General features: G+C 38.4%; 1 protein-coding gene across 6 annotated transcripts in view; it reads right to left on the bottom strand.

The window, feature by feature from the left end:
* The window catches only part of ZNF385B (zinc finger protein 385B), a 346,769-nt gene that overhangs the window by 243,795 nt on the left and 75,775 nt on the right, over positions 1–27,199 (bottom strand). For 5 of the 6 annotated variants that reach the window (XM_070422651.1, XM_070422656.1, XM_070422649.1 and 2 more), the window contains one exon: positions 8,820–9,134. In XM_070422651.1, the coding sequence (XP_070278752.1) occupies positions 8,820–9,134 (315 nt within the window). Of the gene's footprint in view, positions 1–8,819; positions 9,135–13,113; positions 13,145–27,199 lie in introns of those variants that run through there. The other variant, XM_070422653.1, reaches the window with a different exon arrangement.

The following is a 27,199-nucleotide window of genomic DNA, read 5'->3' as shown; positions in this document are numbered from 1 at the left end:
ACTCAAAGACAGAGTCTACTGGTTAGCATGATCCAGCCTACAGTCAGCACTAATTGCAGACATATGTGAAAGGACATCTTAGGCCAGTGATGGCGAACCTTTTGAGCTTGGCATGCCAGCATTTTGAAAAACCCTAACTTAACTCTGGTGCCGTGTCACATATAGAAATTTTTTGATATTTGCAACCATAGTAAAACAAAGACTTATATTTTTGATATTTATTTTATATATTTAAATGCCATTTAACAAAGAAAAATCAACCAAAAAAATGAGTTCGCGTGTCACCTCTGACACGCGTGTCATAGGTTCACCATCACTGTCTTAGGCCATCCAACCTAATCAGTGTGCTGGCTACCTGAGTAATGTCTAGTGAGTCCAGGACAAGAAATGCCTAGTTGAGAACAGCTCCAATCTCTGACCCATAGAATCATGATTAAAATAAAGCATCATTAAAAAAAAAATTCTAATGACTCCTGCCTACCTTTCAACTTCTTTTGTTTTTCTTTCTAATTCTTTCACTCAGTTTTAACCAACTCTCAAGTTTTGTAGACATGCCCAGTTTTTTCTCAATTTAAGATTCTACACATTTTCTTTACTGGCTTTGAATCACGCTTCCCCACTCTCTTTGCTTTACTAACTCCTGTTCTGTCTTAAAAGCTTAACCTTATTGTGATTAGAAATTCTTTTGGAATTAATTTAAGGTGAGCAAGAAAATGTGCATATTGGTTAGTATGCAACTGGGAAAAACAAACATTAGAGAATAAAGAAATAGTCACGAATTCTTTTCATTTTTACTTTTTGAAAAATATGTTGTAAAAAGTTATGAGGTAATATAGAATTCAAGACAGATATTAGACTTTGAATCTTTGTGTAGCCTTAGGAAAGGCCTCAAAATCTCTCTAATTCTGTTTCCTTATTTACAATATGAGGAAAATTATACCTATCTTATTGGGTTGTGAGGACTGAAGTTATTAGTCAGTAATTTCATATAACCTATAACTCCAGTGCATCTCAGCATCAAGTACAGATGTGTCTCTCTTACCACAATTCAGCAAAACCTTCATATTCTGAGCCTGACGTTTTATAGTTTTAATTAAATATTACTTTGTGCCAAAATAGTGTCAAAGGTAGGATCAGAGATCTCCCCCTAAGAGAGAATACTTTCCCTTTATGAGGAAATGTGGATCCCAAGATCCCCAGAACACAAGTAATCCTCCCAACCATAATCCTCGGGGCAACTTGATTCTCCACGACAGGTGCAAATGCTTCTTGAGGACATAAGGGGAATGAAATACAAAGTTAATATTTATGACTATATTTGTTGGTTTACCTGTTTCTGACTGGACGGAAGAAGGTATCAGTGTATCAAGTATTTCTGAATGATGTTTAGGGAACATCTCTAAACAGCAAAAGCTGGCCTTACCACATAAACAGGCTGCATCCGAGAGAGAAGAAAGGGCCTCTGCTTTCTGATTCAACTTCCTCATCAGGTACACTATCTGAGCAGTAAACTGTACTCACAAACTAAGCAACTGCTGTTCAGCCTAACATTTGTCTGTAAATGAAAGGCAATAACACCATAGTGAGGAATCAGGCCACAGAATTAGGCCGACTTATTCTAAATCCAGCTGTTATCTAACCTCTTTATTCCTCTTCCACATTGTATGTCATAATAATAGTACCTTCCTCATAAATATGTTATGAGGATTTAAATGAGGTGACCTCCTTTGCACAATACCTGGCACAAGGTGAGGCCCCATTCATCCACGTGACGGCAGCCTCTCAGTCCACCGTCACTGTTTTTATGCTACTATAGAAGGTGCAAAGTTGCTTATAAAGCTCACAGTTAGGGTGAGGATTGGCTGATGGGTTGGGGGGCTATGCACTCTGTTTCCACAACATCATCCCTCTCTTCCATGGGTCAGTGGGTATACCAGCAGAAGATAAGAAACACAAGAAGGCTGCCTTTCTGACCATTTCCCAATTACAGATTTATTTAAGTTAGAAGCTCCTTTTCTGGGTATAACTCCTCCTCAATGTGTTAGATTGGTGTTCTCATGATTTCGGAACGGGAACGACCTCATCATCTGAGAACCTGTTAGAAATGCAAGTTCTCAGGTTCCACCCTAGGCCTACTGAATCAGAAACTCTGGGGATGGAGCCCAGCAATCTGCCGTTTTAACATACTCTGCATTTTAACATACCTTTTCAGGAAATTGTGATGCAAGCTAAAATTTGAGAACCACTGGGTTAGAATATCAGTCACTCACACACCAACTGCTTTACATTTTTTAAATTCAGATCCACCTCAGAGAACAAAAGGGTGAATGTACTAGGACTGATGGAGAAATTTTACAGCAGTGGGCACCCAGGATAAAGAATAGGTCTCAGCCTTTGCTAGCAGATGGAAGGATGAGGGTCACTAGCCTCCATACATAGAAAATAAATATGGTCAATTTTATCTGGATTGGGAAGTTGAATGTGGGTCATGGAAAAATGACCTCTGGGCAGCCATGTGGTGAAACAACACCTAAGCTGGGCTGTTAGACTTGATGGTAAGGCTCCAGGTTGCCATAAACCAGCGTATAATAGAAAGAGAACTTAGGAGACCTCTGAACCCCAGCAGCTGTTCCATACTTTTTTGTATGTGTGTTTGGTCACTGTGTTTTTCTTATGCCTCAGTTTCCACAGGGCAAGGAAGACCCTTTCATTCTAACTACTTTCTACTTTGACACAGGGATCTTCTCCCCTTTTTCCAATCATAATTCACTCCAATGATAAGAAATGATTTATAATTTATTCCTACATGCATTTGCTTTGATATCCCTTTGCCTGAAATGATTTTTTTTTCTTGAATAACTCAAAAGTTATTTTTGTATATTAACTTCAAATAACACCCCTAGGAAGTCTTTCCTGACCTCTATAAAGTTAACTGTTCCTTTCTCTGTGCCACACCTAGCTTATATATAGATCTATTATTGTTCTTAGCATACCATACTATCATTAATTTATTTAGATATCTAGGTTCTCTTGACACTTATCTTAAAAAAAAGAAAGAGATTGTGTTTTAGTAATAATCTCTTTAAAGTAGACATGATAATTTTTAAAAAGCCAAACCCCCAAGTGTTTGCTCATTGTCATCTGTGATAATGCTATTAGAAGACTGGACATTTTAGGGGGTCACCTTTATTATGACTTTTTTAACTGAAAATTGTATTGAGGTAATTATAAATTCACATGCAGTTGGATAAATACAGAGAGTCCCATTGAACACTTTATCCAGCTTCAGTTGATGGCAACATTCTGTAAAACTGCAGAAAAATATCACAATCAAGATGATGATATTAATATAAACTACCAGACTTCTTCAGATTTGTTTAGCATTGCTTGCTTTAAGTTAATTTTTTTCTCTTTTTTTCTATCTTCTTGAGGTAGGGATGTATTTATTGGAGATCTTTTATCATTTCTTTTTTTTTTCAAGATAAAATAATTAAATTTCAGAGGGAAGGCAGGGGAGGGTGGGGCTAAGGGGGAGAGATCAACCAAAGGACTTGTATGCATGCATATAAGCATAACCAATGGATACAGACACCGGAGGGTGAGGGCATGAGTGGGGGGATGGGGGGACAATGGGGGGATAAGGACACATTTGTAATACCTTAATCAATAAAGGCAAAAAATTTAAATTTAATTTGTACATACATCCATATGGGAATTCCACATACATTGGGAGGTTCAGAGACAGAAAGGGAAAATGAAGCATATATGACATTCTATTTTTTAAAAATTATCTTTATTGTTGAAAGTGTTACAGATGTCCCCTCTTTTTTTCTATAGACCCCTTCTAGCCTGCACCCATTCCCCACCCCAGGCCTTCACCACACTATTGTCTGTGTGCATGGGTTATGCATGTAAGTTCTTTGGTTCTCTTCCCATCCACCCACCCACCCCCACCTTCCCTCTGAGATCCATCGGTCTGTTCCATGCTTCTGTGTCTCTGGATCTATTTAACTCATCAGTTTATTTTGATTTTTAGATTCCACATATGAGTGAGATCATGTGATAGTTGTCTTTCTCTTGCTGGCTTATTTCACTCAGCATAATACTCTACAGGTTCCTCCATGCTGTCTCAAAGGGTAAGAGATCCTTCTTTTTTACTGCTGCATAGTATTCCATGGTATAAATGCATCACAGCTTTTAATATAAGCACTTAGTGCTATAAATTCTTCTCTTAGCACTGTTTAGTTCTCTCCCAATTTCACTCAGCAGCCTCCATGCTCACTAAGCCCACAGAAAATCAGGAGACTGCCTCGGGTCCATCTGCCCACCCTTAGGGGCTGGGAACACCAGGGTCTTACAGTTTGTATACCTTTTGAGGAATAGAAGCATGCAACTACTTTGTCTAAAGCCACCTGTGGTTTCTGTTATTTCCACCCACCCCTTGGGACTGGATGGGGAAAGGAACAAGGATCCTTCACATACAGGCTAAGTTATCTAAGGTCTCTTTGCTTCCCCTTTGATTCTCTTTTTTGCTGCCCAGAGTATTCTTACAATATTTGGTTGGGGACAGTGCTGGGAAAGTGATCTTGCTGCTACTTATCATTAATCCTCTCAGGAAAAAAAATTATTCTCTCTCTCTCTCTCTCTCTCTCTCTCTCTCTCACACACACACACACACACACACACACACACACACGGAATGGTTTTGGGTGCACTCTGAGAATCCTCCTGTTCTTCCAGAAGCTGAGATCTAAATGTTCTGTAAACACCCTAACTTCTAAGTATACTGGAAGAATTGCCGGTGGTTAGGTGTCAGTCACTAATTCAGAGAAGTGGCTCAAGTCTCAACCATCACTCCTTGATGCCAACTCCTACCCCTGTCCTGCCAACCCCAACAATATAATAACATTGACAAAGAGGAGGGGAAGTCACCTCTAAAATTAACAGTTATGGGGAAAATTATCTCTACTATTGCATCTTCTGTCCTTTGGGGAGAAAATAGGTTTTTATTTTCCTCCCTCTATTAATTGGCTAGGGCTGTTGTAACAAAGTACCTCAAAACTGGGTGGCTTAACAATAGACATTGGTCATTTCACAGTTCTGGAGCTTAGAAGGCCGATATCAAGGTGTTGCGGGGTTGGTTCCTTCTGAGGACTCTGAGGGGGAAATCAGTTCTAGGCCTCCTTTGTTGGTTTGCAGATGGCCCTCTTGTTCCTGTTTCTGTTCATATCATCTTCCCTCTGTGTGTGTCTGTCTCTATAAATTCCTAAAAATTTTCCCCTTTTATAAGGACATCTATCACATTGGATTAGGGCCACCTAATCCTAATGACCTCATTTTAAATTAATTTCCTCTGTAAAAACTCTATCTCCATATAAGGTTACATTCGAAAATACTGAGGATTAAGACTCCAACATTTTTTGAAGGGGAAATAAAATTCAGCCCATAACACTCCTATAGCCAAGCAATTGGTATAAAACGGAGACTAGCATTTTGTTTCATAATTAGGTGCCTGCTTTGTCAATGGACTTGCCAGTCTTCCCTATGCTACTTGAGCAGAGAAGAGAAATATAGAGGAGCCCCCTCACTCCACTCTAACTCTACCTGCCTGGGCCCCAGCAGCTCTGAGTATTCAAGAGGAATGTTAGTTGTCGGATTGGTTCTGTATATGACCTCGAGCCCTAGTAGTTGGTATGTAAATGAAAAGAGAGGACACAATATCACCATCTGCCGCAATGTGGAAAAAAGAGGTACATGTTGTTGAGAAATGGAGCCTTTTGTTTTCAACTGGAGGTGAGCTGGCAGATGCAGCTAGATATCAGGGACTCCCAATCCCCAAGGGAGCACAAGGTCTGTTGGGAGCACCTATGACCCACAGAGATAACCAGAATAGCAATCATTTACCAAGAACAGCATCGCAGCCGTGCCAAGTCTATGAGGCAAGAACACCTCCATCCCACCATTCGTCCATGGTTTCCCACCTCCTGGGTGAAAGGACACGTAGACAGAGGAACAGTGTGAGAGCCAACTGTGCCCCACCGTTCACTCTAGACTTTAGGGTCTGGCTAATCGTATCTTAATTTGGTTATGGCATGGAAGTTTTTATAAATAAAACCTAATCTTCTAAATCAAACAGTCCCTCTGAAAATACAAAATTGAGAAGATCTGGGCAGAAAAGGTGGTAAGGAAGCCACTACCCAGCAGGAAACAGACATGTGATAGATCAAAATTGAGGAAAGTGACTGAAAAAATAAAACCACGTCAGGCTTGCTTCTCGTTGAGTGGAGACTCTAAACACGGATAATATGCACAGACACACATAGCAACACTAAGGTATAATCCACTTAAGTTCCTGCTCTTTCACTTAGCATATCATGGACAGTTTCCCCTGTCATTAGGTATTCCTCAGAAAGATAATTTTTTTAAATATGTTTTTATTGATTTTCAGAGAGAGGAAAGGAGAGGGAGGTAGAGAGAGATAAAGACATCAATGATGAGAGAGAATCATCAATCGACTGCCTCCTGCAGGCCCCTTACTGGGGATCAAGCCCATAACTCAGACATGTCCCCTGACCAGTAATTGAACCATGACCTTCTGGTTCATGGGACAATGCTCAACCATAAAGGTACACCGGCTGGGCCAGAAAGATAAATTTAATGACTATGGTTTCTGTCATCATTTTATAAGTGTACTATTAGGTGTTTAATCTTCCTCCTATTGGATATTCAGGACACATTTAATATACTGGAATCAATATATGAAAATTGTCCTTTATGCCCAATATATAAACTTGAAAATCTGTCTCATTTTCTTATCCATTTTTCTATATATTAATACTAGTATACTGTGTTATTCTAGAAGATGATCTATGTTTTACTTATAGAATACATTCATAATTATTTGTATATATCTTTGCTAAACTTATTTTATGTCACCCATCTAATTTCACTAGCATGGGAGGACAAGAGAGAAATTAATGAATCGAGATTTACATGTCTGTTTTCAAGACCCATCAAAGTGAGAGAGTTTGCTATGCAAGCAACCATTCATGACCACAACATATGACAGCACACAGGTCCGAATTTAACCTGAGTGTTAGTGTATGGCAGGAAACAGCAGGAAAATAGTGATGAAGAATAATCACCTCTCTATTAATTAACTATGGTTGGAACTCTACTAGTAGATCTACCATTTCCATGCCATATGAACTTGGACAGGTGGTTTTATCCCTCTGTGTCTCCATTCTTAGTCTGTAAATAGTGAATAATCATAGTACTTACCTCAGGGTTGATGAGAGGATTAAATGAGAAAATTCCTATAAGCTTCTTAGGACCAGAATATGGCCCTTAGAAAATGCTCAGGTAATGTTAGCTACTAATATTACTTATCAGAAGCTATAGATTAACCTCATTTTAGGCATGGATATTCGGATGTAATTCAAACCTTTACTCAAAGTTATTTGTTCCTTGATAGAGATATAAAACAGAAATCAGTCTTAACATAACACCAACTATATTTTTAATATGTAAAGCAATTTGTTGATATGTAAAGTACAGATACATTAATGTTACCTGTCAGTATTTATACTGATAATAATTATAATTATACATAAACACAAAATGAAAAAATAATTTCCCTAATAAGCGTGCATCCTATAAGTTCCTGTAAGTCTTTCACCGCATGACCAGCATCAACTGGGGAAATTATATACTGAAATTAAATTGCTATAAAGTAGTTAGGTTAATTTAAAATATAAAAAATATGTATCTACAGCACACATACAAACAATTTACCTTGGAGTTTCATAAGAATCATGTCATAACTTCACAAAACCAAGAACTATGGAACAGCCCTGCGTGAAATTCCAACATCATCTCCCTTCAGGTCTGCCTGTCACCAGAGCAGACGCGGGCTAGAGTGGAATTTGGAGCTCTTCCCCCACAGGCAGGAGGAGGCTTGTCTTGGCCTCCTGGGTAAACCTGGGTAGGAGGTTCACTTTTTGTAGAATCTTCACCCTGGATAACACGTCTTTAGTTATGTCACAGTGAAGACATGCCATCCCAGCAATGTGGAGGCGGAGGAAGCTCTGCCCAAGGATAAGATAAAAGATTTTAAAGTCTGTTTAGAATTCAGGGCAGATGCAGGAATGCAAAAATCCCTCAGCTTCTGCCTGTACCCAGCCCACGGGAAGGGTGAGAGGCAAGAGGCAGGGAAGTGCTGCGGTGGTGCGATCTCAGAGGTAGGCCTGGCTGGCTTTGGCAATGCCTGTTCCTATTGTTAGAACACCCCCACCCGCACGAAAGCGCTGTGGCTGGCAACTCTCTAAAAGAATGTAAGGAGTCTACCACACAAGATTAATGCTCCTTTCCTGCATCGTGGGGTGTTATAAATAGGGCTGCAGCTTTTTATACACTATCAAGTAGTATGCTACCCAATAGAAAACAGGCAGAGGGAACCCAACATAGCCTAATTTTACAGAGTGCAAAAAATTGACGTCACAGATCCATTTTAAACACATTTTAAAATACTTTAAGAAATGCTCACACGCTCTGGGGGTACGGAACCAAGCCAATGGCCCAGTGCGCAAATTTTGTGTGTGTGTGTATATATATATATGCATTTGTGTCTAAAATAATATGTATGTGATAATCATAAATATATACTGAGAAGTAACAAACAGCTCTCGGATTTTACCTGTAGGGAAAAGAATACATATTATTATGGGGGTAGCTTTAAGGTGGAAGATAAGCCTTGCTCTAAAGCCTTCATTTTCTAGAACAGAAGCTTTCCTCCCAGTGTAATCCGCCCTCCTGCCTACCTGTGCTGGTAGCGCTGGGGCTGGCCAGCAGCGGCCCCGCACCCTGAACCGGGGGCTGAGGCTGCCCATCGCTCAGCTGCTTGACGCGCTTGCGGTGGGATTTGCCGTTGTAATGGACCTGGGCTTGGGCGGCAGAGTTCAGCTGGATGTTGCACACCTCACAGAAGGAGAACAGGATTTTCTTTTTCTCTTTACTGAACTGGTCCTCAGGCCGGTCGTTTTTTATCCTCTTGTCTTCAAAGCCCCGCAGAAAAGTTGCCATATTCATAATTCCATCTTCAGGGTAGTTGTCAGGGCTTAAGTAGTACTTCATACCTGAAAAAGAGGTATCACTGCTTGTGAAATATGTGCCTTCTTGTTTCCTAGAATGATTACAATTAATGTTCACTATATGGTTGAAGCTAAAAGTCTCCCAGCTACACAGTGGTCACTCTTGGAAAAAATTATCAAGAGGACCTAACTGAGCAAATAAGGTCTTTGAACATGAGCTCCCTCTATCTGGAGCACTTTCAACTCCATCTTTACCCCTCCCCCCATCACTTCTCAAGGCCCTTTCTCTCTTAAGTCCTGAGATCTTAGCTGGAGCAGCACCCTCTCCAGGAAACCAGCCTGAGCCTGGAAACAAGGCAGATCTCTGGTTCCATGCTTGAATAGTGCTGTGTGGCCTCGCTTCATAGCATCTATTACCAGTGCATTTTATATGTGATTGTGCAATTATTTGGTTTATGTCTATTCTCCAATAGAGTGTCAATTCTCTGAGAGCCGTAACCTCATTTCTGGATATCCCTTAGGCCTAAAACAGACCTTTTATGTAATAGGAATTCAAACATCTATTGAAGAAAGGAATGAATAAATGATGTTATGAACCCAGAACTGTGAAAGGTGTATATAACAAACACACAGGTGCACACCTGCAAACAGACACAAGCCCTAACCAGTGGAGGAGGCAAGTAACAAAGACTAAAACACAGTATGTCTGCAACCTTCTATTTGGTTGTGTTCCAAAAGCCAGAGGGAATTTGAACACATTTTCTTCTAGATGTAGTGAAACAAATTGTACTTAGGTTTCCAGAATAGCCCATAAATATCAATTTAACCTTTTATGAGGTTGAAATGCACAACACATCTTAAATACAAAATAATAGAAATGCAATATATGGTAAAGTAATAATTGAAAAAGAGTAAAACAGATTAAGACATAATTCCTTTACTTTTAAGTGCTTATGTTTTTCATTTATTTAGTTAAGGATATAGTGATAGATTATAACTTCGGTGAAGATTTTAAAGGAGACTTTTCAGTACCTCAAGAACCTTAGCTGCCCTAACCGGTTTGGCTCAGTGGATAGAGCGTCGGCCTGCGGACTGAAAGGTCCCAGGTTCGATTCCAGTCAAGGGCATGTACCTTGGTTGCAGGCACATCCTCAAAAGAGGGTGTGCAGGAGGCAGCTGATTGATGTTTCTCTCTCATCGATGTTTCTAACTCTCTATCCCTCTCCCTTCCTCTCTGTAAGAAATCAATAAAAAGTATTTAAAAAAAAAAAAAAAGAACCTTAGCTGATGAAGACAGCCTTGACTTTGTATCTTGTTCAGTTTTACTGTAACATATATAATTTCTTCATTTTAGCAATACCAGGATTACCAGGATTTTCATACTTAGTGCAATTATTGCCAGGTTTTTGGTTATCAATTAGAATAAAGAAAATGACACTCTCATGGAAGAAAGAGGAGAACAAGAGTCTAGGAATACCGGTCAAAACGTAAGGAAAAAGGGGGATGCAAGAGAAAGAATTGGCTGAGGTGGACAGTACTGTGCCATGAAGGATTCAGATAAACAAAGGATCATGGCTTGTGAAGGATTTCTGCCTATGGGAAAAAGGCAGGAGGTTGAAAAATATTGGCTTTGAGAAGTTGTGTTGATCCAAGTTGGGACGGAGCTCTATGGGAAGGAAGGAGCAAGTGGAGACTAGTCCATACTTGGAGTGTTCACCCGTTGAAAATGAGTTATAGCACAGGGTATGACCATGAAGACATATATTGATTATATTCATACAGCATGCCAGAAAGAACCCCTCATTTACACCCATACACCCTATACCAAAGTGCCCTAATGCATTATACCACAGGCTAAATCATAATCCTCAGAGAATTGTTAGAAAGTTCCTCATTTTGATATGTAAAGCCTATCTGTCCCATGGACACTTTACTCTGACGCCACCATTTTAAGAAACTCTATTTTACAAAGTTTTCCAAATGAATCTATCCCTTTTAGCTCTCCACAAAGGCAGCTATCCTCCTTAAAAATCTACTCAAACTATACATAAATCAGGTTTAAGCAATTCCTGTAGCTGAGATTTAAAAGAAATGTTATTTAAACTGCACATACATCAATATTTTTTCTTTTATTCCCTAAATCCAAAATATTATGGGGTCACAAAACCATTTTTCTCATAAAACTTTAGAAAATGTCTGTGCCATATAAAAGTTTTGTTCTATTACTTTATGTTCTCTCTTAAAATACTAAAATGTATCTTAAGAATTAACTGAACTGCCCTAACCAGTTTGGTTCAGTGGATAGAGCGTCGGCCTGCAGACTCAAGGGTCCCAGGTTCGATTCCGGTCAAGGGCATGTACCTTGGTTGCGGGCACATCCCCAGTAGGGAGTGTGCAGGAGGCAGCTGATCGATGTTTCTCTCTCATCGATGTTTCTAACTCTCTATCCCTCTCCCTTCTTCTCTGTAAAAACAATCAATAAAATATATTTTTTTTTAAAAAAAGAATTAACTGAACTAATTGATAAAGAGATAAATTTTAAAAAGAGTTCATCATTAATATATCATTCCCTGTCTAGAAAAACCACTCCATTGTAAAACATAAGGAAAACAAAAAACTTTTAACCTGGCAAGGCCAGGTCAGACACCCTCTCATTGAATCACTGAAGTCTGAGTGTTACATTTCAGCTCAAGCGACCAAGATCCTTGACTCAGCTGAGGACTAATGACACTTTAGTCTTAATATTTAACATTTTTGGACATGGCTGGCTTTTCCCAGTGCTAATTAACACACTGTAGTTCACAAGAACATGACATACTTCATGACTTTTAAATTTGAAATCTAAAAAAAAAAAAAAAAAAAAAAAAGACTTTGTACTATCTTATAAAAGATAAAACCTGTTTATTTACCTGTGCTTTTCTGATTGCTATTTGTCCTAGAAAAAGTCATGCTTTGGATTTATTTAAATATATATTTATTTTAAGTAGTTAGAAAGCATTAAAATGAAATGAGGCACAGTAGGAAAGAAGTCCTGCCTGGGAGGTGGGGAATATGTGTTCTGTCCACCAAGCCCCAATTTATTAATCCTAGTTGGCCAAGATAAAAACACACAGAGAAGGAAGGTAAAAGTTGACTTCTTGGGTATCAGGCTAGAAACAACAACCTTTCCTCAAATACAATTTTTGGGAAAATTAAGAGGTCAGTAGAATATGTTCATTTTTTGGTATGTTTCAGTATTTATGTTATAATAGAATTCATATATGGGAACTACAGTGGTTTAAAAAATTAATAAAATAAAGAATCTTAAAAAAATAAAGAGCTTAAAATAAACCAGAGGAAGCAACATTGCTGCTTCTTGCTCAGGAGAGTGACTCCGGAGAATTCTTTGCTTACCAGCCCCCAAGGTACTCTGAGCACACTTCTACAGCATTTTAACTTCATTGTATTGGGCTGAAATTATTGCTTAGTGCTTGATTTCAATAGGCAGTTCATCTATCTGAGATTTTTTTTTCTGATGGCCTACTGACACCTTATTGAATTATATCTAGTAAAATAGATCTTAATGGGGTGCTCTGGCCTAAAGTGAATCCCAAGAGATTTTGACACTAATTGCTGAATAAGAGAAACTGAAGTTTTAATGTTTCTAGCAGTTTGTTTCCCTTGAGGAAAAGATTTAAATTCAGCTTTGGGGGCACACTGCTCTTTTGTTTTGGGGGAAACCTCTTAAAGGATCATCCAGTTAAGTGGAGATATGAAGGTAAACCACAGACTCTGGAGCTAATATGGTCTGAGGAGCTTAATCTGCTTTTAATAATTATATAAAAAGTTGTTTTCACTGCAGCACAGAATCATCTCTGCAAATTATATATTTTTTCACACATTTTTTCCTTCTGCAAGTCAATTTAAATGGTGTTGTCCCAGAAAGTTTTTGTTAGCTACTGGGAGATGTGTTTTCTTGTTCAAGCACTTCACCAGAAGAGATGGGTGGGGACTGGAATCCAGTAAGCACATGAATGCCTCTTACCTTAGAAAGAACAACCAGAGATTGCTGATGCTCAAACTGGACTACACCTTTTAAGCCCCATATTTGTGATCATTTCAGATTCATCAACTCAACTTTGGGAAAAGTACCGATGTTCTGAATTCTCTCAAGACCTAAAAAGAAAAGACCATACCTCTGTGGATGGGTACAGGATTGCCACAAAGGAAGAGATTTTTCCAGTGTCCGTCTAAAATGATTCACAGGAGCAGGAAATAGATCGGTAGAGGGATGAGCCTGTAACTGCTGTCACTGGGCTTGGGAGACAGGTGACTGTGTGATCCAGGTATTAGAGACTTGTTCTAGTCATTCCCTTTGTGGGAAAGATAATGGATCCCTGAAACATGGAGATGGGCCTGAGCCTGGGCAGAGAAGACTGCATAATAGCGATGCCTACAGAAGGGGTGGCAGGGGAGGGCTTTGGTCTGTGAACTCAGAGAATCTCCATATCTAGTAACAAGAATGGAGTTCTCCACTTATATTTTCTTCCCTTTTTTCTTTGGAAATCCTAAAGCCATGAGTGAAGTCATGTAAACATCACAGCTGATCTTTGTAATAGTGTGGGAAATTGTGTGAGTCTGGACTGGCACCCAGGGTTACAGCCCTGCATGGGAAAGCAGCAGCAGGAGGCTGCAGATGTTACTTACTGACAAAAGAATGATCAGTGGTCCAGACCAGGCAGCTGGCTGAGATGGTGAATAACAACTGACTTGTTGAAGTATCTCAGTTGTTCAAAAAAGTGTGCAAGAGGGCAAGCTGATAAAATATTGAAATTCTTGCATTAAGTAGGTAAAAGGTTTGAACTGTTTTGAATTAGGTAATACAATAGGTAAATAACCCGAGGCATTCGAGTTACCCAACTGTAAATCAAACAAGGTTATTTTATTCTCTTTCATGATTGTAGATCCTAAGCCAATCAGATGCCCAGCACTTAAAAGGTGTTCCATGAACCTTTGGCAAAATAAAAATATAGTTATAATTAATTCAGCTTCTTTATGTTGTATCTATATGAGATAAATGTTAGCTGACCCTATTACAACTATTATTTCATAACATATGTAATTCAAATGATCATGCTGTATGCCTTAAACTAATACAGTGATGTATGTCAATAAAAAAGAAAGAAAAAAAATCCCATAACCCAGCAGAGCAAAAGAATAAAATAGCGTGTGCACACACACACACACAGTAAAAGGCCAGCTTTGCTACCTCAAAATTATTACCTCAAAGAGATAATTAAGTAATGTTTAAACTAATAATAAAATACAATTTCTATTTCCATATTTTAAAACTTATTTTTAATGATGTTTCAGGCTTTGGCCTCAGGCAAATATTGATTTTAACACCAAAAGGTGTACCTGTAGCTATAAGAAAGAACAATGCTTAATGACTGGGCTATGCAGACTTCTTCATAATGAGGAAAGCCAATTCCACTCACCCTCTGCTCTCCCTGGCACCCTAGAATGGCATGAGACAGCAGAACACAGGAGGGAGAACCTGAAATCATAACCAAGCATGGACACCTGGGCAAGGGCAGGCGCTGCAGCTGCGTTCCTCCCACAGCAACCTTGAACACCTTCCTGAGCAGGCAGACCCTGGAGCCACTCCAGCAGGTCTTCCTGTGAAGCAAGAGCAAGCTCTCCTGGCTCCCTGGGTACCTGCCATTGCACCTTCTGTGGCATGGAAGGGAACTTGAGTAATTCCATGGATTGCTCCACATAGGTCAGACCCATCCATCAAGCAAGTAATGTCTCAGTTCATTGAAATCTCAGGTCATCTTAACAAGTTTACAAACAAGAATGGTGTTTTCTGGCTTTTTCTATGTGGGAAAGTGTAGTTAAACTGAAGAGACCATGTTACATCATCTAATCTCCCGTCATATTCTCTCTAAATATCATTTAGACACATTTGTGCATTGATTGAATTTTTACTCATTATAAAAGTAATTTATATCACTCTAGAGATTTTGGAAAATACAAAGAGCAGAAAGTAATTAGGGGAAATTTTTCCATCAAAGTTAACCACATTTTGTTATGTATTTCTAGTCTTTTTAAATGCATATATTGTTTTCAAATAATTCTGGTTCAACGACACATACTTGCTAAAAGTTCAAATATATAAATATATTAGAGCCAAACTTTTTAATTGATTGTATTTGCCTGAAATTAGATTAACAAGAAGTCAACATTTTATCTTTCTGATGAGGATCAAAGGCACTTGTACCAAGTGTTCTACAGAAGAGAAACGGTGCTATGAATGCCTTTAACAGGAGCTGCCCTGGTCAAGGCAGTCTGAGAGGTCATGTTTGAACTAAGAGCTATAGAATGAATAGGAGTAAAGAAGAGAACATTCCAGACAAAGAAGATGAAATGTGCAAAGATCCAGAAGCCCAGTCCCTCTAGAGCAGAGAAAGAGGAATGAGATGTGTAATACAGCAGAGGCACTAAGTAGAGGCCAAGCTGGAGAGTCAGTCTAGGGAAGGGGCACAAGTGTTTTACACTGAAGAACTGACATGAACAGGTTTGATTTGTGAAAAAAACACTTGGCCTTCAGAGTAGATAAAACATGTGGTGTACAGTAGAGAAGTTTCCATGTGAATATAGACAAATTCCAAGGAAGCGAAAATGTGGATGGGCCTGGAGATGATGGTGAAGGAAAAAGTGAAGAGGTTCAATAAACTTGAGAAGAAAAATCAACAGGACTTGGTGATGGATTAAATGGGATTGGGGGAGGGGGCAGAGGGAGATATTGGTGTCAAAGATGATTCCATGATTCTAAACCCTGATCATATATTAGAATGACCTGCGACAGGTTTCTAAAAGACTGTTGTCAGGGCCCCATTCTTAGAGATTCTGATGTAACTGGTCTGGGATTGGACCACAGCCTAATATGGTTAACTCTGATGGTAGGAACATAGAAAAATTTCCCCTAATTATTTTCTTCTCTTTGTATTTTCCAAAATCTCTAGAGTGATATAAATTACTTTTATAATGAGCAAAAATTCAATCAATGAATTCCTCCCCAGGTGTCCCTAATGGCAGCCAGGTTTGGGAACCACTGCTCTAAAGATCACAGCTATTTGAAAGTAATTTCTGCCCTAGTCCGGGGGTCTGCTGTGCAACTGTCAATAAATTTTACCCTGACAACAGCTAGGTGTGGAAAGAGCATTTGATTCCTCCATTCCAGAGAGAAGCACCAGCACTTATGGGCCCCATTAGACTGCAATCTCCAGAATACTACCTAGCAATCCCCAGACTACAGATAGCCTCCCCAGAATCTTCTCCTCAGGTCATGAATGATTCTCTCTCATCTTTAAGACACAGGTGTCCCTGAGGACTGGAAGGATGGAGCTTTCTGAACCACATTACATTCAGGAAGCTAGAGCTCTATAGTCAATTCTCAGACGCTAGCCTAACTCTCATTTTCTAAGACGTAGAATTTCCTCTTTGGCTAACACACCTCCATCCTACCTTCTTCGAGAGGTTTTCACTTAATTCCCAAAACCTACCTAAAAATGAATTGAATGTGCCATGCACTCCTTTAGACCTCATCCTTGACTGAAGGCAACTTCTCTGCTAATTCCCTTTTACCCCAGATAAGAAAGCTTTTTATTCTAAGCATCACAATAGGGTAGTCTTTCTAACCCTTCCTCGGAACTTTGTTGATAATACTATTTAGAAATATTTTAGACATTTTAATTCAGAATAACTTATTCCCAAAAAAAGCTGTTTTCTTAGGAAATGTATTGGCATGGAATTTGTAGTAAAAATAACAAACTTATATAAATAACTATGTTATTAATTAGCCATGTCAGGGAACTTATGCCCATGAAAAATGGAAGACAAGTGGACAAGATGCCTATTCGATAGATGTAAAATACAAACTAGAACTGTCTCAGTATATGGTCATCCTATACTTAAAACATATTGCTTTATTACATGAGGCCTTCAATGATGAGCCAAACCCAAGAAAGCAATAATTCAGTCTAGGCGGTTTAAATATACTTTCTTCATACTCTTTACATGAAGAAATAAACCTTGAAATCTTATGATTTCCCTAAAGGACTAATAACTAGATTGCATTGTTACTTTTATATCTTCTAGAATATACCCAAAATATGTATGTCTTAAATATATCTATAATTGAAAATTTAAAAGATATGTCTTCTTTCTGGAAAACAAAACTGATACAAAAAAACTTAACCTAATAGTGTTCTAGTATTTTTTAAAATTACTTTAGCATTTTCTCATTACGAACTAATGGTTCATTCTCACCAATTAATCTTTAGATTCAATTCAATTTTAATCAAAATACCAAAAATATTATGTTATGAGACAGCATGATTCTAAAATATATATGGAAGTTCAATGAGCCAAGAATAGTCCAGGCAGTTCTGAAGAACAACAGAGCTGGAGGGCTTAACTACCAGATACTACAGCCTATTATGAGTCTATAGCAATTAAAACAGTCTAATTTTAAGGAAAAAAAAACAACAATGGGAGAGTCTAGACACCACATACACACACACACACACTCACACACACACTCACACACACATTCACCCCCACATAGTGTATGTGTGTGTGTGTGTGTGTGTGTGTATATATATATATATGCTGTCACCTGATTTATAATAAAGATGATAATGTAGCAGTGAAAAGTTACTAAATGGAATGGGTTGACTGGATATCCATATTGGAAAAAAAGTATCTTGATTCCTACACTTCACACTATATAACAATTCTAGGATTGCAAATCTAAATGTTCCAAAAAATAGTAAAGCCTTTAAAGGAAAAGTTAAAAAATAAATGTTTCTTCATCAAAAGACATCATTGAGATATTTAAAAAGTAACTCACAGAGGGGGAAGGTATATTCCCAATACACTCATCCAATAAATGCCTTGCATCCAGAATATATAGGGAAACTCTTGCAAATCAATAAGATAACCAATTGAAAATGAGCAAAGGCCTTGAATTCACAAGAAAACAGTAACAAAATGACTAATAAACAAATGAAAAGACACTCAACCTCAACAGTCATTAGAGGAATGCAAATTAAAAACACCATGTAATACCCCCATACCCACTAAAATAGTTGAAATGAAAATGACAGAAAATACAAAGTACTTGATGTGGATATAGAGCAAAAAAAGTCAAGCACAGCTGGTGAAGTACAAATTGGTACAGCTACTGCATAAAACTGGCAATATGTACTAAAGCTGGGCATATGCATATTCTATGACCCAGCAATTCGACTTCATATATCAAACAGGAATAGGTAGTTATGTTCACCAAATGTACAGTATTCACTAGAATGTTCATAGGAGGACCAGTCACAATAGAGCCAAACTGAAACATATCCAAATATCCATCAACAGTAAAATGGATAGCCGAACCGGTTTGGCTCAGTGGATGGAGCGTCAGCCTGCGGACTCAAGGGTCCCGGGTTCGATTCCGGTCAAGGGCATGTACTTTGGTTGCGGGCACCTCCCCGGTGGGGAGTGTGCAGGAGGCAGCTGATCGATCTCTCTCATCGATGTTTCTAACTCTCTGTCCCTCTTCCTTCTTCTCTGTAAAAAAATCAATAAAATATATTAAAAAAAAACAAAAACAAAAAAACAGTAAAATGGATAAATACATTGAACATTCAGTATTAATTCCCACAAGAGAATAACATACAGCTGTAAGAAGGAATGATTTACAACTACAAGCAACAACATGGATGAATCTCAGTAACATTAAACAGAAGAAGTCAGACCAAAAGATTACAAATTATATGATTTTATCTATTTTTATGAAGTACAAAACCATGTAAAATTAATGTATGCCATTAGAAGTCATCACCTTGGAGGTGGTGGTGGTAGTGAGCGGTGGTCAATAACATAAAGTGAGCACAAAATTGTGTATTGTGTCTTGAGCTGGGTACCAGTTACACAGGTGTGGTCAGTTTGCAGAAATTCATTGTGCTGTACATTTATAAGAGGTATACTTTTCTAGATGTATATTATACTTCAATACATATTAAAAAACTAATGTGTTCAACATAAAAAATTTGAGAAATATCATCCTATATAATAAAAGCCTAATATGCAAATTGGTCAAACAGCAGAATGACTGGTCAGTGGGGGGCAGGGCCAGCAAGTAGGCAGCACCAGGTCAGCCAAGGTGGGTGCCAGTGGGCAGAGGGAGGAGACAGCAATCAGGGGGCAGCGGGGATAGCCATTCGCCAGCCAGCATCATCCCCCGATTGCTCTGCCGGTTGCCTCCCACAGAGGGAGGCCAGACTGTGGCTTAGGCCCACTTCCCATGGGGAGCAGGCCTAAGCTGTCAGCAGGACTTCCCCCGAGGGCTCCCAGACTGCGAGAGGGTGCAGGCCAGGCTGAGGGCACTGCTCCCTGACTGCATGAATTTTCGTGCACTGGGCCTCTAGTTAAAAAATAAAAATAATAACCCCTCAAACCCACTAACAGAGATACACATTTTAATTTAGAGTATTTTTTCTAGATTAAAAAAAAATGTGACTAGATATTTATAAAAATCTGATTACTATACATATAATTTTGTATATTGCTTTTCAGTTTACATATCATAAACATCTTTCCATGTATTAAATATTTGTCTTTAATATCAGTCCTAATGACAGAAAAATATTCACACTACAGAGATAATTTAGCCAAATTGAAGTTTCATTCCTATGAGGACTTGAGGAGGACCAGGGAGTCTTAGGTAACCCCTAAGTGGCAGTAGCTTATAATAGGGTAACTTATTAGTGGCAGTAGCTTGTAATAGGGTAGCTGTTTCTCCCAAACACCTCCAGATAAGAGAGAATGAAGGACCACCTGAAACCATTTCATTTCCCTTAGAACCTAGGGAGGTGGTAGGATGGTCTTTTTTCCACTTTCTGACTATTTTAAATATTCCTGGAAAAGTTGTTGTTGTTTTTTGTATCTGTGTCTTTATGCATATCCATGATTATTGCCTTAGGATAAATTCTGAGAAGTAGAATTCCTAGGTCCACTGTTAATACATATTGACAATTGGACTTCTAGATAAGCCATACAAATTTATACTCCTGTCAGCAGCATGAGAGAATATCTATTCCCTGCACCCTCAACAACACTGAGAAAGCCACTCAAAGAACTCCTAGTCAATCTGACAAGCACAGCATGTTTTCTAATGCACTTATGTGATTACTAACATAGTTGGGCAGTGTTTCATATGCACACTGACTATGTATTATAGCCTTTATTTGTGAATTTCCTATTCATGGTCTTTGTTTTGTTTTGTTTTTTCAATTGGAGCTTGTCTTTATTATTGAGTTTAAGAGGTATTTTTTTGTATATCAAACACATTAACTCTGTCTCTCATATATTGCAGATATTTTTCCATTTACCTTTCATTTTATTCATGAAGATTTTCAGATTTACTTAACTTCTTATTTTTAATGCCATCAAATCTATCCATCTTTTCACTTATGACTACTATCTTTAGCTTAGAAAAATCCTTCCTTGCCATGATACAGAAATTCTTAATTTTTATATTAAGTAGTTCCCCCTCATCCATAGGAGATACAGTCTATAAGACTCTCTAGTGGATGCCTGAAACCACAGGTAGTATTGAACCCTCTATGCACTATGATTTTTCCTATCCATACACACTTACAATAAATTTTCTTTTATAAACTAGGCACAGTACAAGATTAATAATAAATAATTGTGAAGTAGAACAATTATAACATACTATAATAGAAGTCATGTGAATGGCTTTGGGGCCAATATGATTAAGTAAAGTCATGGTTACTAGAACACAAGCACTGCAATAACCAAGACAGGGGATCTGATCATTGGAGGCTACTAAGTGACTGAAGGGGAGGTAGCATATGAAGCATAGATACACTGGACAGAGGGATGATTCATTTTCTGGGCAGGACAGAGCAGGCTGGTTTGAGATTTCACGGTTCAGATCGGCACACAATTTAAAACTTGTGCATTGTTGAGTTAATTGTTTATTAAATTTTCCATTTAATACTTTCATGCGTAATTGAGACTGTGGAAGGCAAAGCCACGAACAAGGAAGGACTACCATAATTTCGCAATTGCCATTACAGTTTTAAGCGTAATACATCGATTAACAAGAAGCAGCCTAAAAACCAATATGATCTGTGTTAATGGAGTTAAGGGCATGTGAGACAATGTGTAAAAGGCTGTGGCCTCTATTAGGTGGCTGCATTGGAAGGCAAGGATCAGGAGTAAGATAAAGCAGAAAACGTTCCTGTTATTCACTCACAGAAAATCCTTCCTAAAGACTGCAGTGATGAACCGTACTCCTCTTCAGCTTGTTAAAAGGGACTGGGATGTATCTGGGAGACCTTTCCAGTGTAATCTGATCAGAGGCAGGAGGACAGGGCTTCCCTTCTCGTGCTCTGACTCGAAATGAGCGGAGCAGAACTCACGGCCAGTAGATAACCCACACCCAGCTTCTCTAGTCATTGTCGCTCTTTATTTCACCAACAAAAGTTGGACACTAGAGGTTTGTGGAACAAAGCTTAGGTGTCATTTTGACATTTGTTCTTTCAAAAGTCAAAGAAATTCCCATGACAGATGTGCAGCAGATGCAAAGTTTTAACATCTGTGGGTATTCAAACATAGAATATAAGTTTTCCTACAAGGATTCCAGTCCTGATTACTTTTTCATATCTCAAAGTGTAACTTCTAACATTGTAATTTTCATTAACTTCTTCTCTTGTAAGGGTTGAACACTTGGTCTGGAATAATCGAAAATGCAATGCTATATGTACACACACACACACACACACACACACACACACACACAGGTAATAGTTAATCTGAAGACATCAGTGAGTTCAAAGCCAGTACCTTCCATGAGTAATTTTATCTGGTCCTTGGCAGGATCTTATCTTCCTCTTGTAGTTACCTTATTACAAGCTACTGCCACTAATAAGGAACTAAGGTAGATTTAGACAAAGGATTGTGTTCTATTGGGTCAAAGCATACAGCATGGGTAACGTACTTAAGAGTAACATGAGAACAAAACAGCAATTCCCAGGCCTCTTTTAAGAATTTAGAACACCAGGTCTTGATTTAAAGCTGACAGCTTCTGGGGGTCCGATATGGCTTCCCGGAAATGAACCCACAAGCCCAGTTGGAGAAATTAATCCCAAAGGTACCACAGGCAGAAAATGACCCAATTACTGAGAAGAAGGTCAGGTATATAAAAGATGATAAGAACAGATCACAAAGACTCAAATATTAGAGCAATTGAGATTGTCAGGTTTTGATTGTAAGAATCAAAATCAGAAACTGCTCAGAAGAGAAGAGGAGAAAATGCCTTGTTGAAAATCAGTGTCCTAATATTCTGGGGGCAAGACCAAGCCTACAGGTTTCAAATGAAAGAGGAACCTCCAGGTTCATTATGTCATCACCCCACTGCTAGTTGGAATTGATGTGAAATAGAGAAGGGCTGGGAAGATGACCTAGAAAAGAAATGTGCAGAATAAGAGTCTTTGCTTGAACTTTTTTTCTTTAACTTTTAATTTATTGCCACCTCTGACTACCTGTTCTTTCCATATTGATTTTCTTTTAAATGGTCTTTTGCCCTTTTAAAATTGATCTTTAAAAATGTTTCTTTGCCAAATATATCCACTGCTTGTGATGTTCCATTTGATGACATTTAAAGTCTTTGTGTTCTCACTTTCCTTCTGAAAGAAATGACTGATTTTGACTTAATTCCATTATAGAAAATAACAGCAAAAATAGGGAAAGCCAAATTTATTTGTTGACCCTAAGAGTAACTGCTAAATTTACTTTATAAAACGTTCATGAAGGATAGTCCCCCAACTATTTTTAGATAGATTCTTAATTTCAAAGTTGTTAAAAATCACAGATTTACATTCAGAAAAGACTTGGGAAAAGGACAGCTCGTGTATAATTTGTTCAGCCAGTCAAATAAGTCTTTATCTACTGGTGACTACACCAGGTTGTAAACTAATTTCATATTTCAAATACAGGATTGTGTACAGGTATTTTTGATTTATAGGTAGCTGGCAATCAACCATCCTACCTGCAGAGGGATTGTGGAGAAAATGACAGGCAAGATGGGGCAATGCATGAGGCTACTACCTGGATTTACTAGTTGGAATACTTGAAACACTATGTTTACATCAACAAGTGAGATTCATGTGGTGCTATATCACCAAGAAAAATTAAGGAAGAATCTTATGCTTTTTGAAAAGGAGCATCCTTCACAATTTCCACAAAAGATGTATTAAAGCATCTATCAAACTCTTTCTTTCTTCCTTCCTTCCCTCTCCTCTCACCTCAATGACCCAGATGAGGAATGTAAAATATATCAAAACAGTAAACACATTCCTATATGTTGGAATAATTTTAAAAGAACTCATGTCAAATACATAAGAGTGTTTGCCTCCTAGGGGGTGGGGGGAGGAAGCATATGGGAATAAAAGGAAATAAATTAATACAAAAAAGGAGCCTGTCTCCCAACAAATGATGAGTGAAAGCACGCTCTGACTTGAGGAGTGTGATTAATTCAATTCTCTACTCTTGGGGTTAGGAAATATCTTTTTGTTTTGAAACCACAACGTGACAATGAATAATGTAGTCTTATGTTCCATGATAACAGGTTCATATAAGTAAGATTCTCAAGTAGCTCTAAGGGGGGCATTCAAGTGCTCTGTCTGGTTATGTTGCTCCTCCAAGTTTGTCAGTGACTGGACAAACTTGAAAAGAGACAATATTTGCTTTTGAAGAATTTCCTTCTTTGGTGTTATCATTGATTGCTTTTCCTAGACTCTCAAGCCTACCCTTAAGTTAACTCACATTAAGTTGTTATTGACTGATAAAGACCTCTTTGTCAGAAAGAAAGAAATCTCTAATGAAGCAGTGCACATAAAAAATACCCAGGGGGGCTGGCCAGTGTGGCTTAGTTGGTTAAACATCTGTCCCATTCACCCAAAGGTCACCGGTTCTATTGCTGGTGGGGGCACAGGCCCAGGTTGCAGGCTCAATCCCCAGTAAGAGGCATGTTGGAGGCAGCCGATCAATGTTTCTTTCTCACATGGATGTTTCTCTCTCTCCTTCTCCCTTCCTCTCTCTCTCTAAAAATCAATAAAAAAACCACAAACATATTTAAAAAATATCCAGGGAGCTTTTACCAAAATTCATAGTGTCCAAGCTTTACCTCTGTAGACACTGATTCTGTAAATTTGGAATTTGTGTAATTGGTTAGAATGGGGAAGAAAGAAGTAAAGTATTTATTGGAATGCTAAGAAACGGGTATTTAGCTGGTCTTGAGCACTTATCCAAGTTTGTGTTTCCACTTCTCGGCCCCACAACACCAGATCTAAAAACATCTAAGTCATTTCCCTACCAGGAACAGGAGACCAGTACCACTGCATATTGTACCAATTGCCCTTCTCAACCTAGCAAATGCTCCCAGCATCATGTGGAAGAAAGTGGTAGCTCCCTCAGTCACTTGATAGTTGAGTTACCTTGAGAAACCATGCATCTGAATGGGCATCAAATTTCTATTCTGCAAAAGGTGGAGAATGAATTAGACAAACTCTAAAATTTCTCTGTGTTCTAAATTCCAAAAGTTTATACAGCTTCATGTTTATCTTTTTGTTGTTGTTGTTTTGTAAATATATTTTTATTGATTTCAGAGAGGAATGGAGAGAGAGGGAGAGAGATAGAAACATCAATGATGAGAGATAATCATTGATCAGTTGCCTCCTGCATGCCCACACTGGGGATCGAGCCCACAACCTGGGCATGTGCCCTTGGCCAGGAATCAAACAGTGACCTCCTGGTTCATAGGTTGACACTCAACCACTGAGTCAAGCCAGCCAAGCTACTGTTAATTTGCTTTTCTTATAGGAGAAAATCATAATGTCTACCTTAATTTGTTGGCGATATTTAATGTCTTGGGAAAATGATCTGCTCTGATCCTTCTGATCTATAAGTCACCCTTCTCAGAGAAACCAAGTACTGCTCTCAGTTCTGGGTTTGCATAGAGAATATTCCCTCTCATCTCACTTGGTGATTGAGTGGGAGGCAGCAGGCAATATTTCAAAATGCAAACTGACATTTAATTATACAGAAATCTCCTTCCGCGATCACTTCTCTTGCCAGGCTGATTCTGATCTACTTGTACGTTTTTCCTTTTTGTTGACTCCCAGTTTTCCAGCCCTTATTGAGAACAATTGGAAATGAGCCTCAAACACTAGATTTATAGTCTTGCTACTTCTTCTTGTACCTAATAAAATCTCTAGATGACAGTGTCATTTGCAAAATGATGTTTCTTTCTGAGACATATTTGAATCCCTAACATCCATACTGACATTCTCAAAATGTGACTATTACCCAACATCTATAGCAAAATTAGAGTATTTATACAACTGTCACTTAGAAGATTAAGTGGAGATTCTGGTGAAATGTGGGTAGAAATTGACTGTTCTGTTTTAGCTAATTAACACTAAAATGATTTAGCGATGGAGATAAGCCAGGACCAGGACTACAATGAGGCAAGTAAGGAACTGGCCTCATTAATAAAGAAAATAACAATTAAGATAAACAATATGTTAATGCAATAGTTTAGATTAGTAACAATGTGTGGCAAGCCATACTGGAACCTGACAAAAAGGAAACACTTTTTCAATACTGATATTCTCTTTATGCAAAATATTGATTTTCATTCATGGTAAATTTTCTGAATTAACTTTGATTTTTTCTGAAACATAGATAAAAACTGTATTTATATTGATTACAAATTTGGGGCATCCCCTTAAAGCCTTAAAGTTTGCCTTCTTCATTTCACCTTAGGTCTAGCCATTGAATAATTTACCTTCTGCTTTAAGCCACACATGAATGTTACTGCATCTTGTTCTTAATAAGGAAGGACCCCATAACAACTCTAATTATTTATATTGAAGTTATGATTTGTGTGTGTGCCTTTTCTAAGTGATTGAAAGCATTTCAATGATTTATTCTAAGCAGTGACTAAAGAAGTAGGAAATATTCTTTTTACATGAGAAATATGAAACCTTGAAAAGTGAAAATAACCTGACAAAAGACATGCCCCATGCACATTCTATTAATAAAGGAGAGGGGGAGGGGAGAAGAATAGAGAAAAAAAATGAGAGAGAAAGATAGAAAAGAAGAGAGGAGAATGAATACATAGCCCAGGGATGTTTAAACTCAAAGTGCCAAAGGCTCACCTGGCAAACCTGTTTAAAATGTAGAGTCTTATGGTGACCCTATAGATTTGAATTAAATAAAGCTCCCAGAATCTGCATTTTAAGTGATTCTAATGCAGGAGTTCTAGGGACCACATATTGGAAAACGTTGATGAGAAGCACCCGACCTGGCAGAAACTGGGCTATGTATTAGGAACACATTTTCTCATAATCCCCGAATAAGCTTAAAGGTCAAAATTAATGCTCCTTTCTTACATATGAGGAGAAAAGGTCCAAGATGATAAGACCATTGCCAACTCAAATGCTGAATGAGTGGAGAAATCAGAATTCAACCCAGATCTGTCTAACTCCAAACTTCAGGCTCTTTCCACTGAACTCCATGCCTTTCATGAGAAAGAAAGGGGCTATATCTGTTCCATGAGTGCTACCACATACCAGGGGCACCAGACTGGATCAAGGAATGGAAATCCTTGATTTAGCACACATAGCAAAGCAGAGTGCAATCATTGCTAATTAAGATAGCGCTGACACCCTGTAAAACTCACTACCATTGTTACCTGGGACATTCTCATCTACCCCCACTTCCTCTTTGCCTTCAGGAGCTGATCTCACCTACCACATAATGAGTGTTGGTGGTCAACCTGCAGTGGCAGGCAGCTGGGACAGGTGTCAGAGGTATGCACAGGTGAAAGGAAAAGGTAACAAACGATGGAGTGGGGGCAAGGCAGTGCAACTCAGGAGGCAGAAAGCAATGTTGTGCACATGCAACGGTTTTATTTCATAGTTTAAAATTCAAAATGAGAAGTGTAACCATTATGTCTATGCTTCCAATTATATGAG

The sequence above is a fragment of the Myotis yumanensis genome, unplaced genomic scaffold (assembly GCF_028538775.1).
Source record: "Myotis yumanensis isolate MYYU_CA2020_CCGP unplaced genomic scaffold, mMyoYum1.0.hap1 SCAF_8, whole genome shotgun sequence".
NCBI lineage: Eukaryota > Metazoa > Chordata > Mammalia > Chiroptera > Vespertilionidae > Myotis > Myotis yumanensis.
The sequence above is the reverse complement of the archived record's forward strand: the minus strand, read 5'-3'. Positions and strand labels throughout refer to the sequence as shown.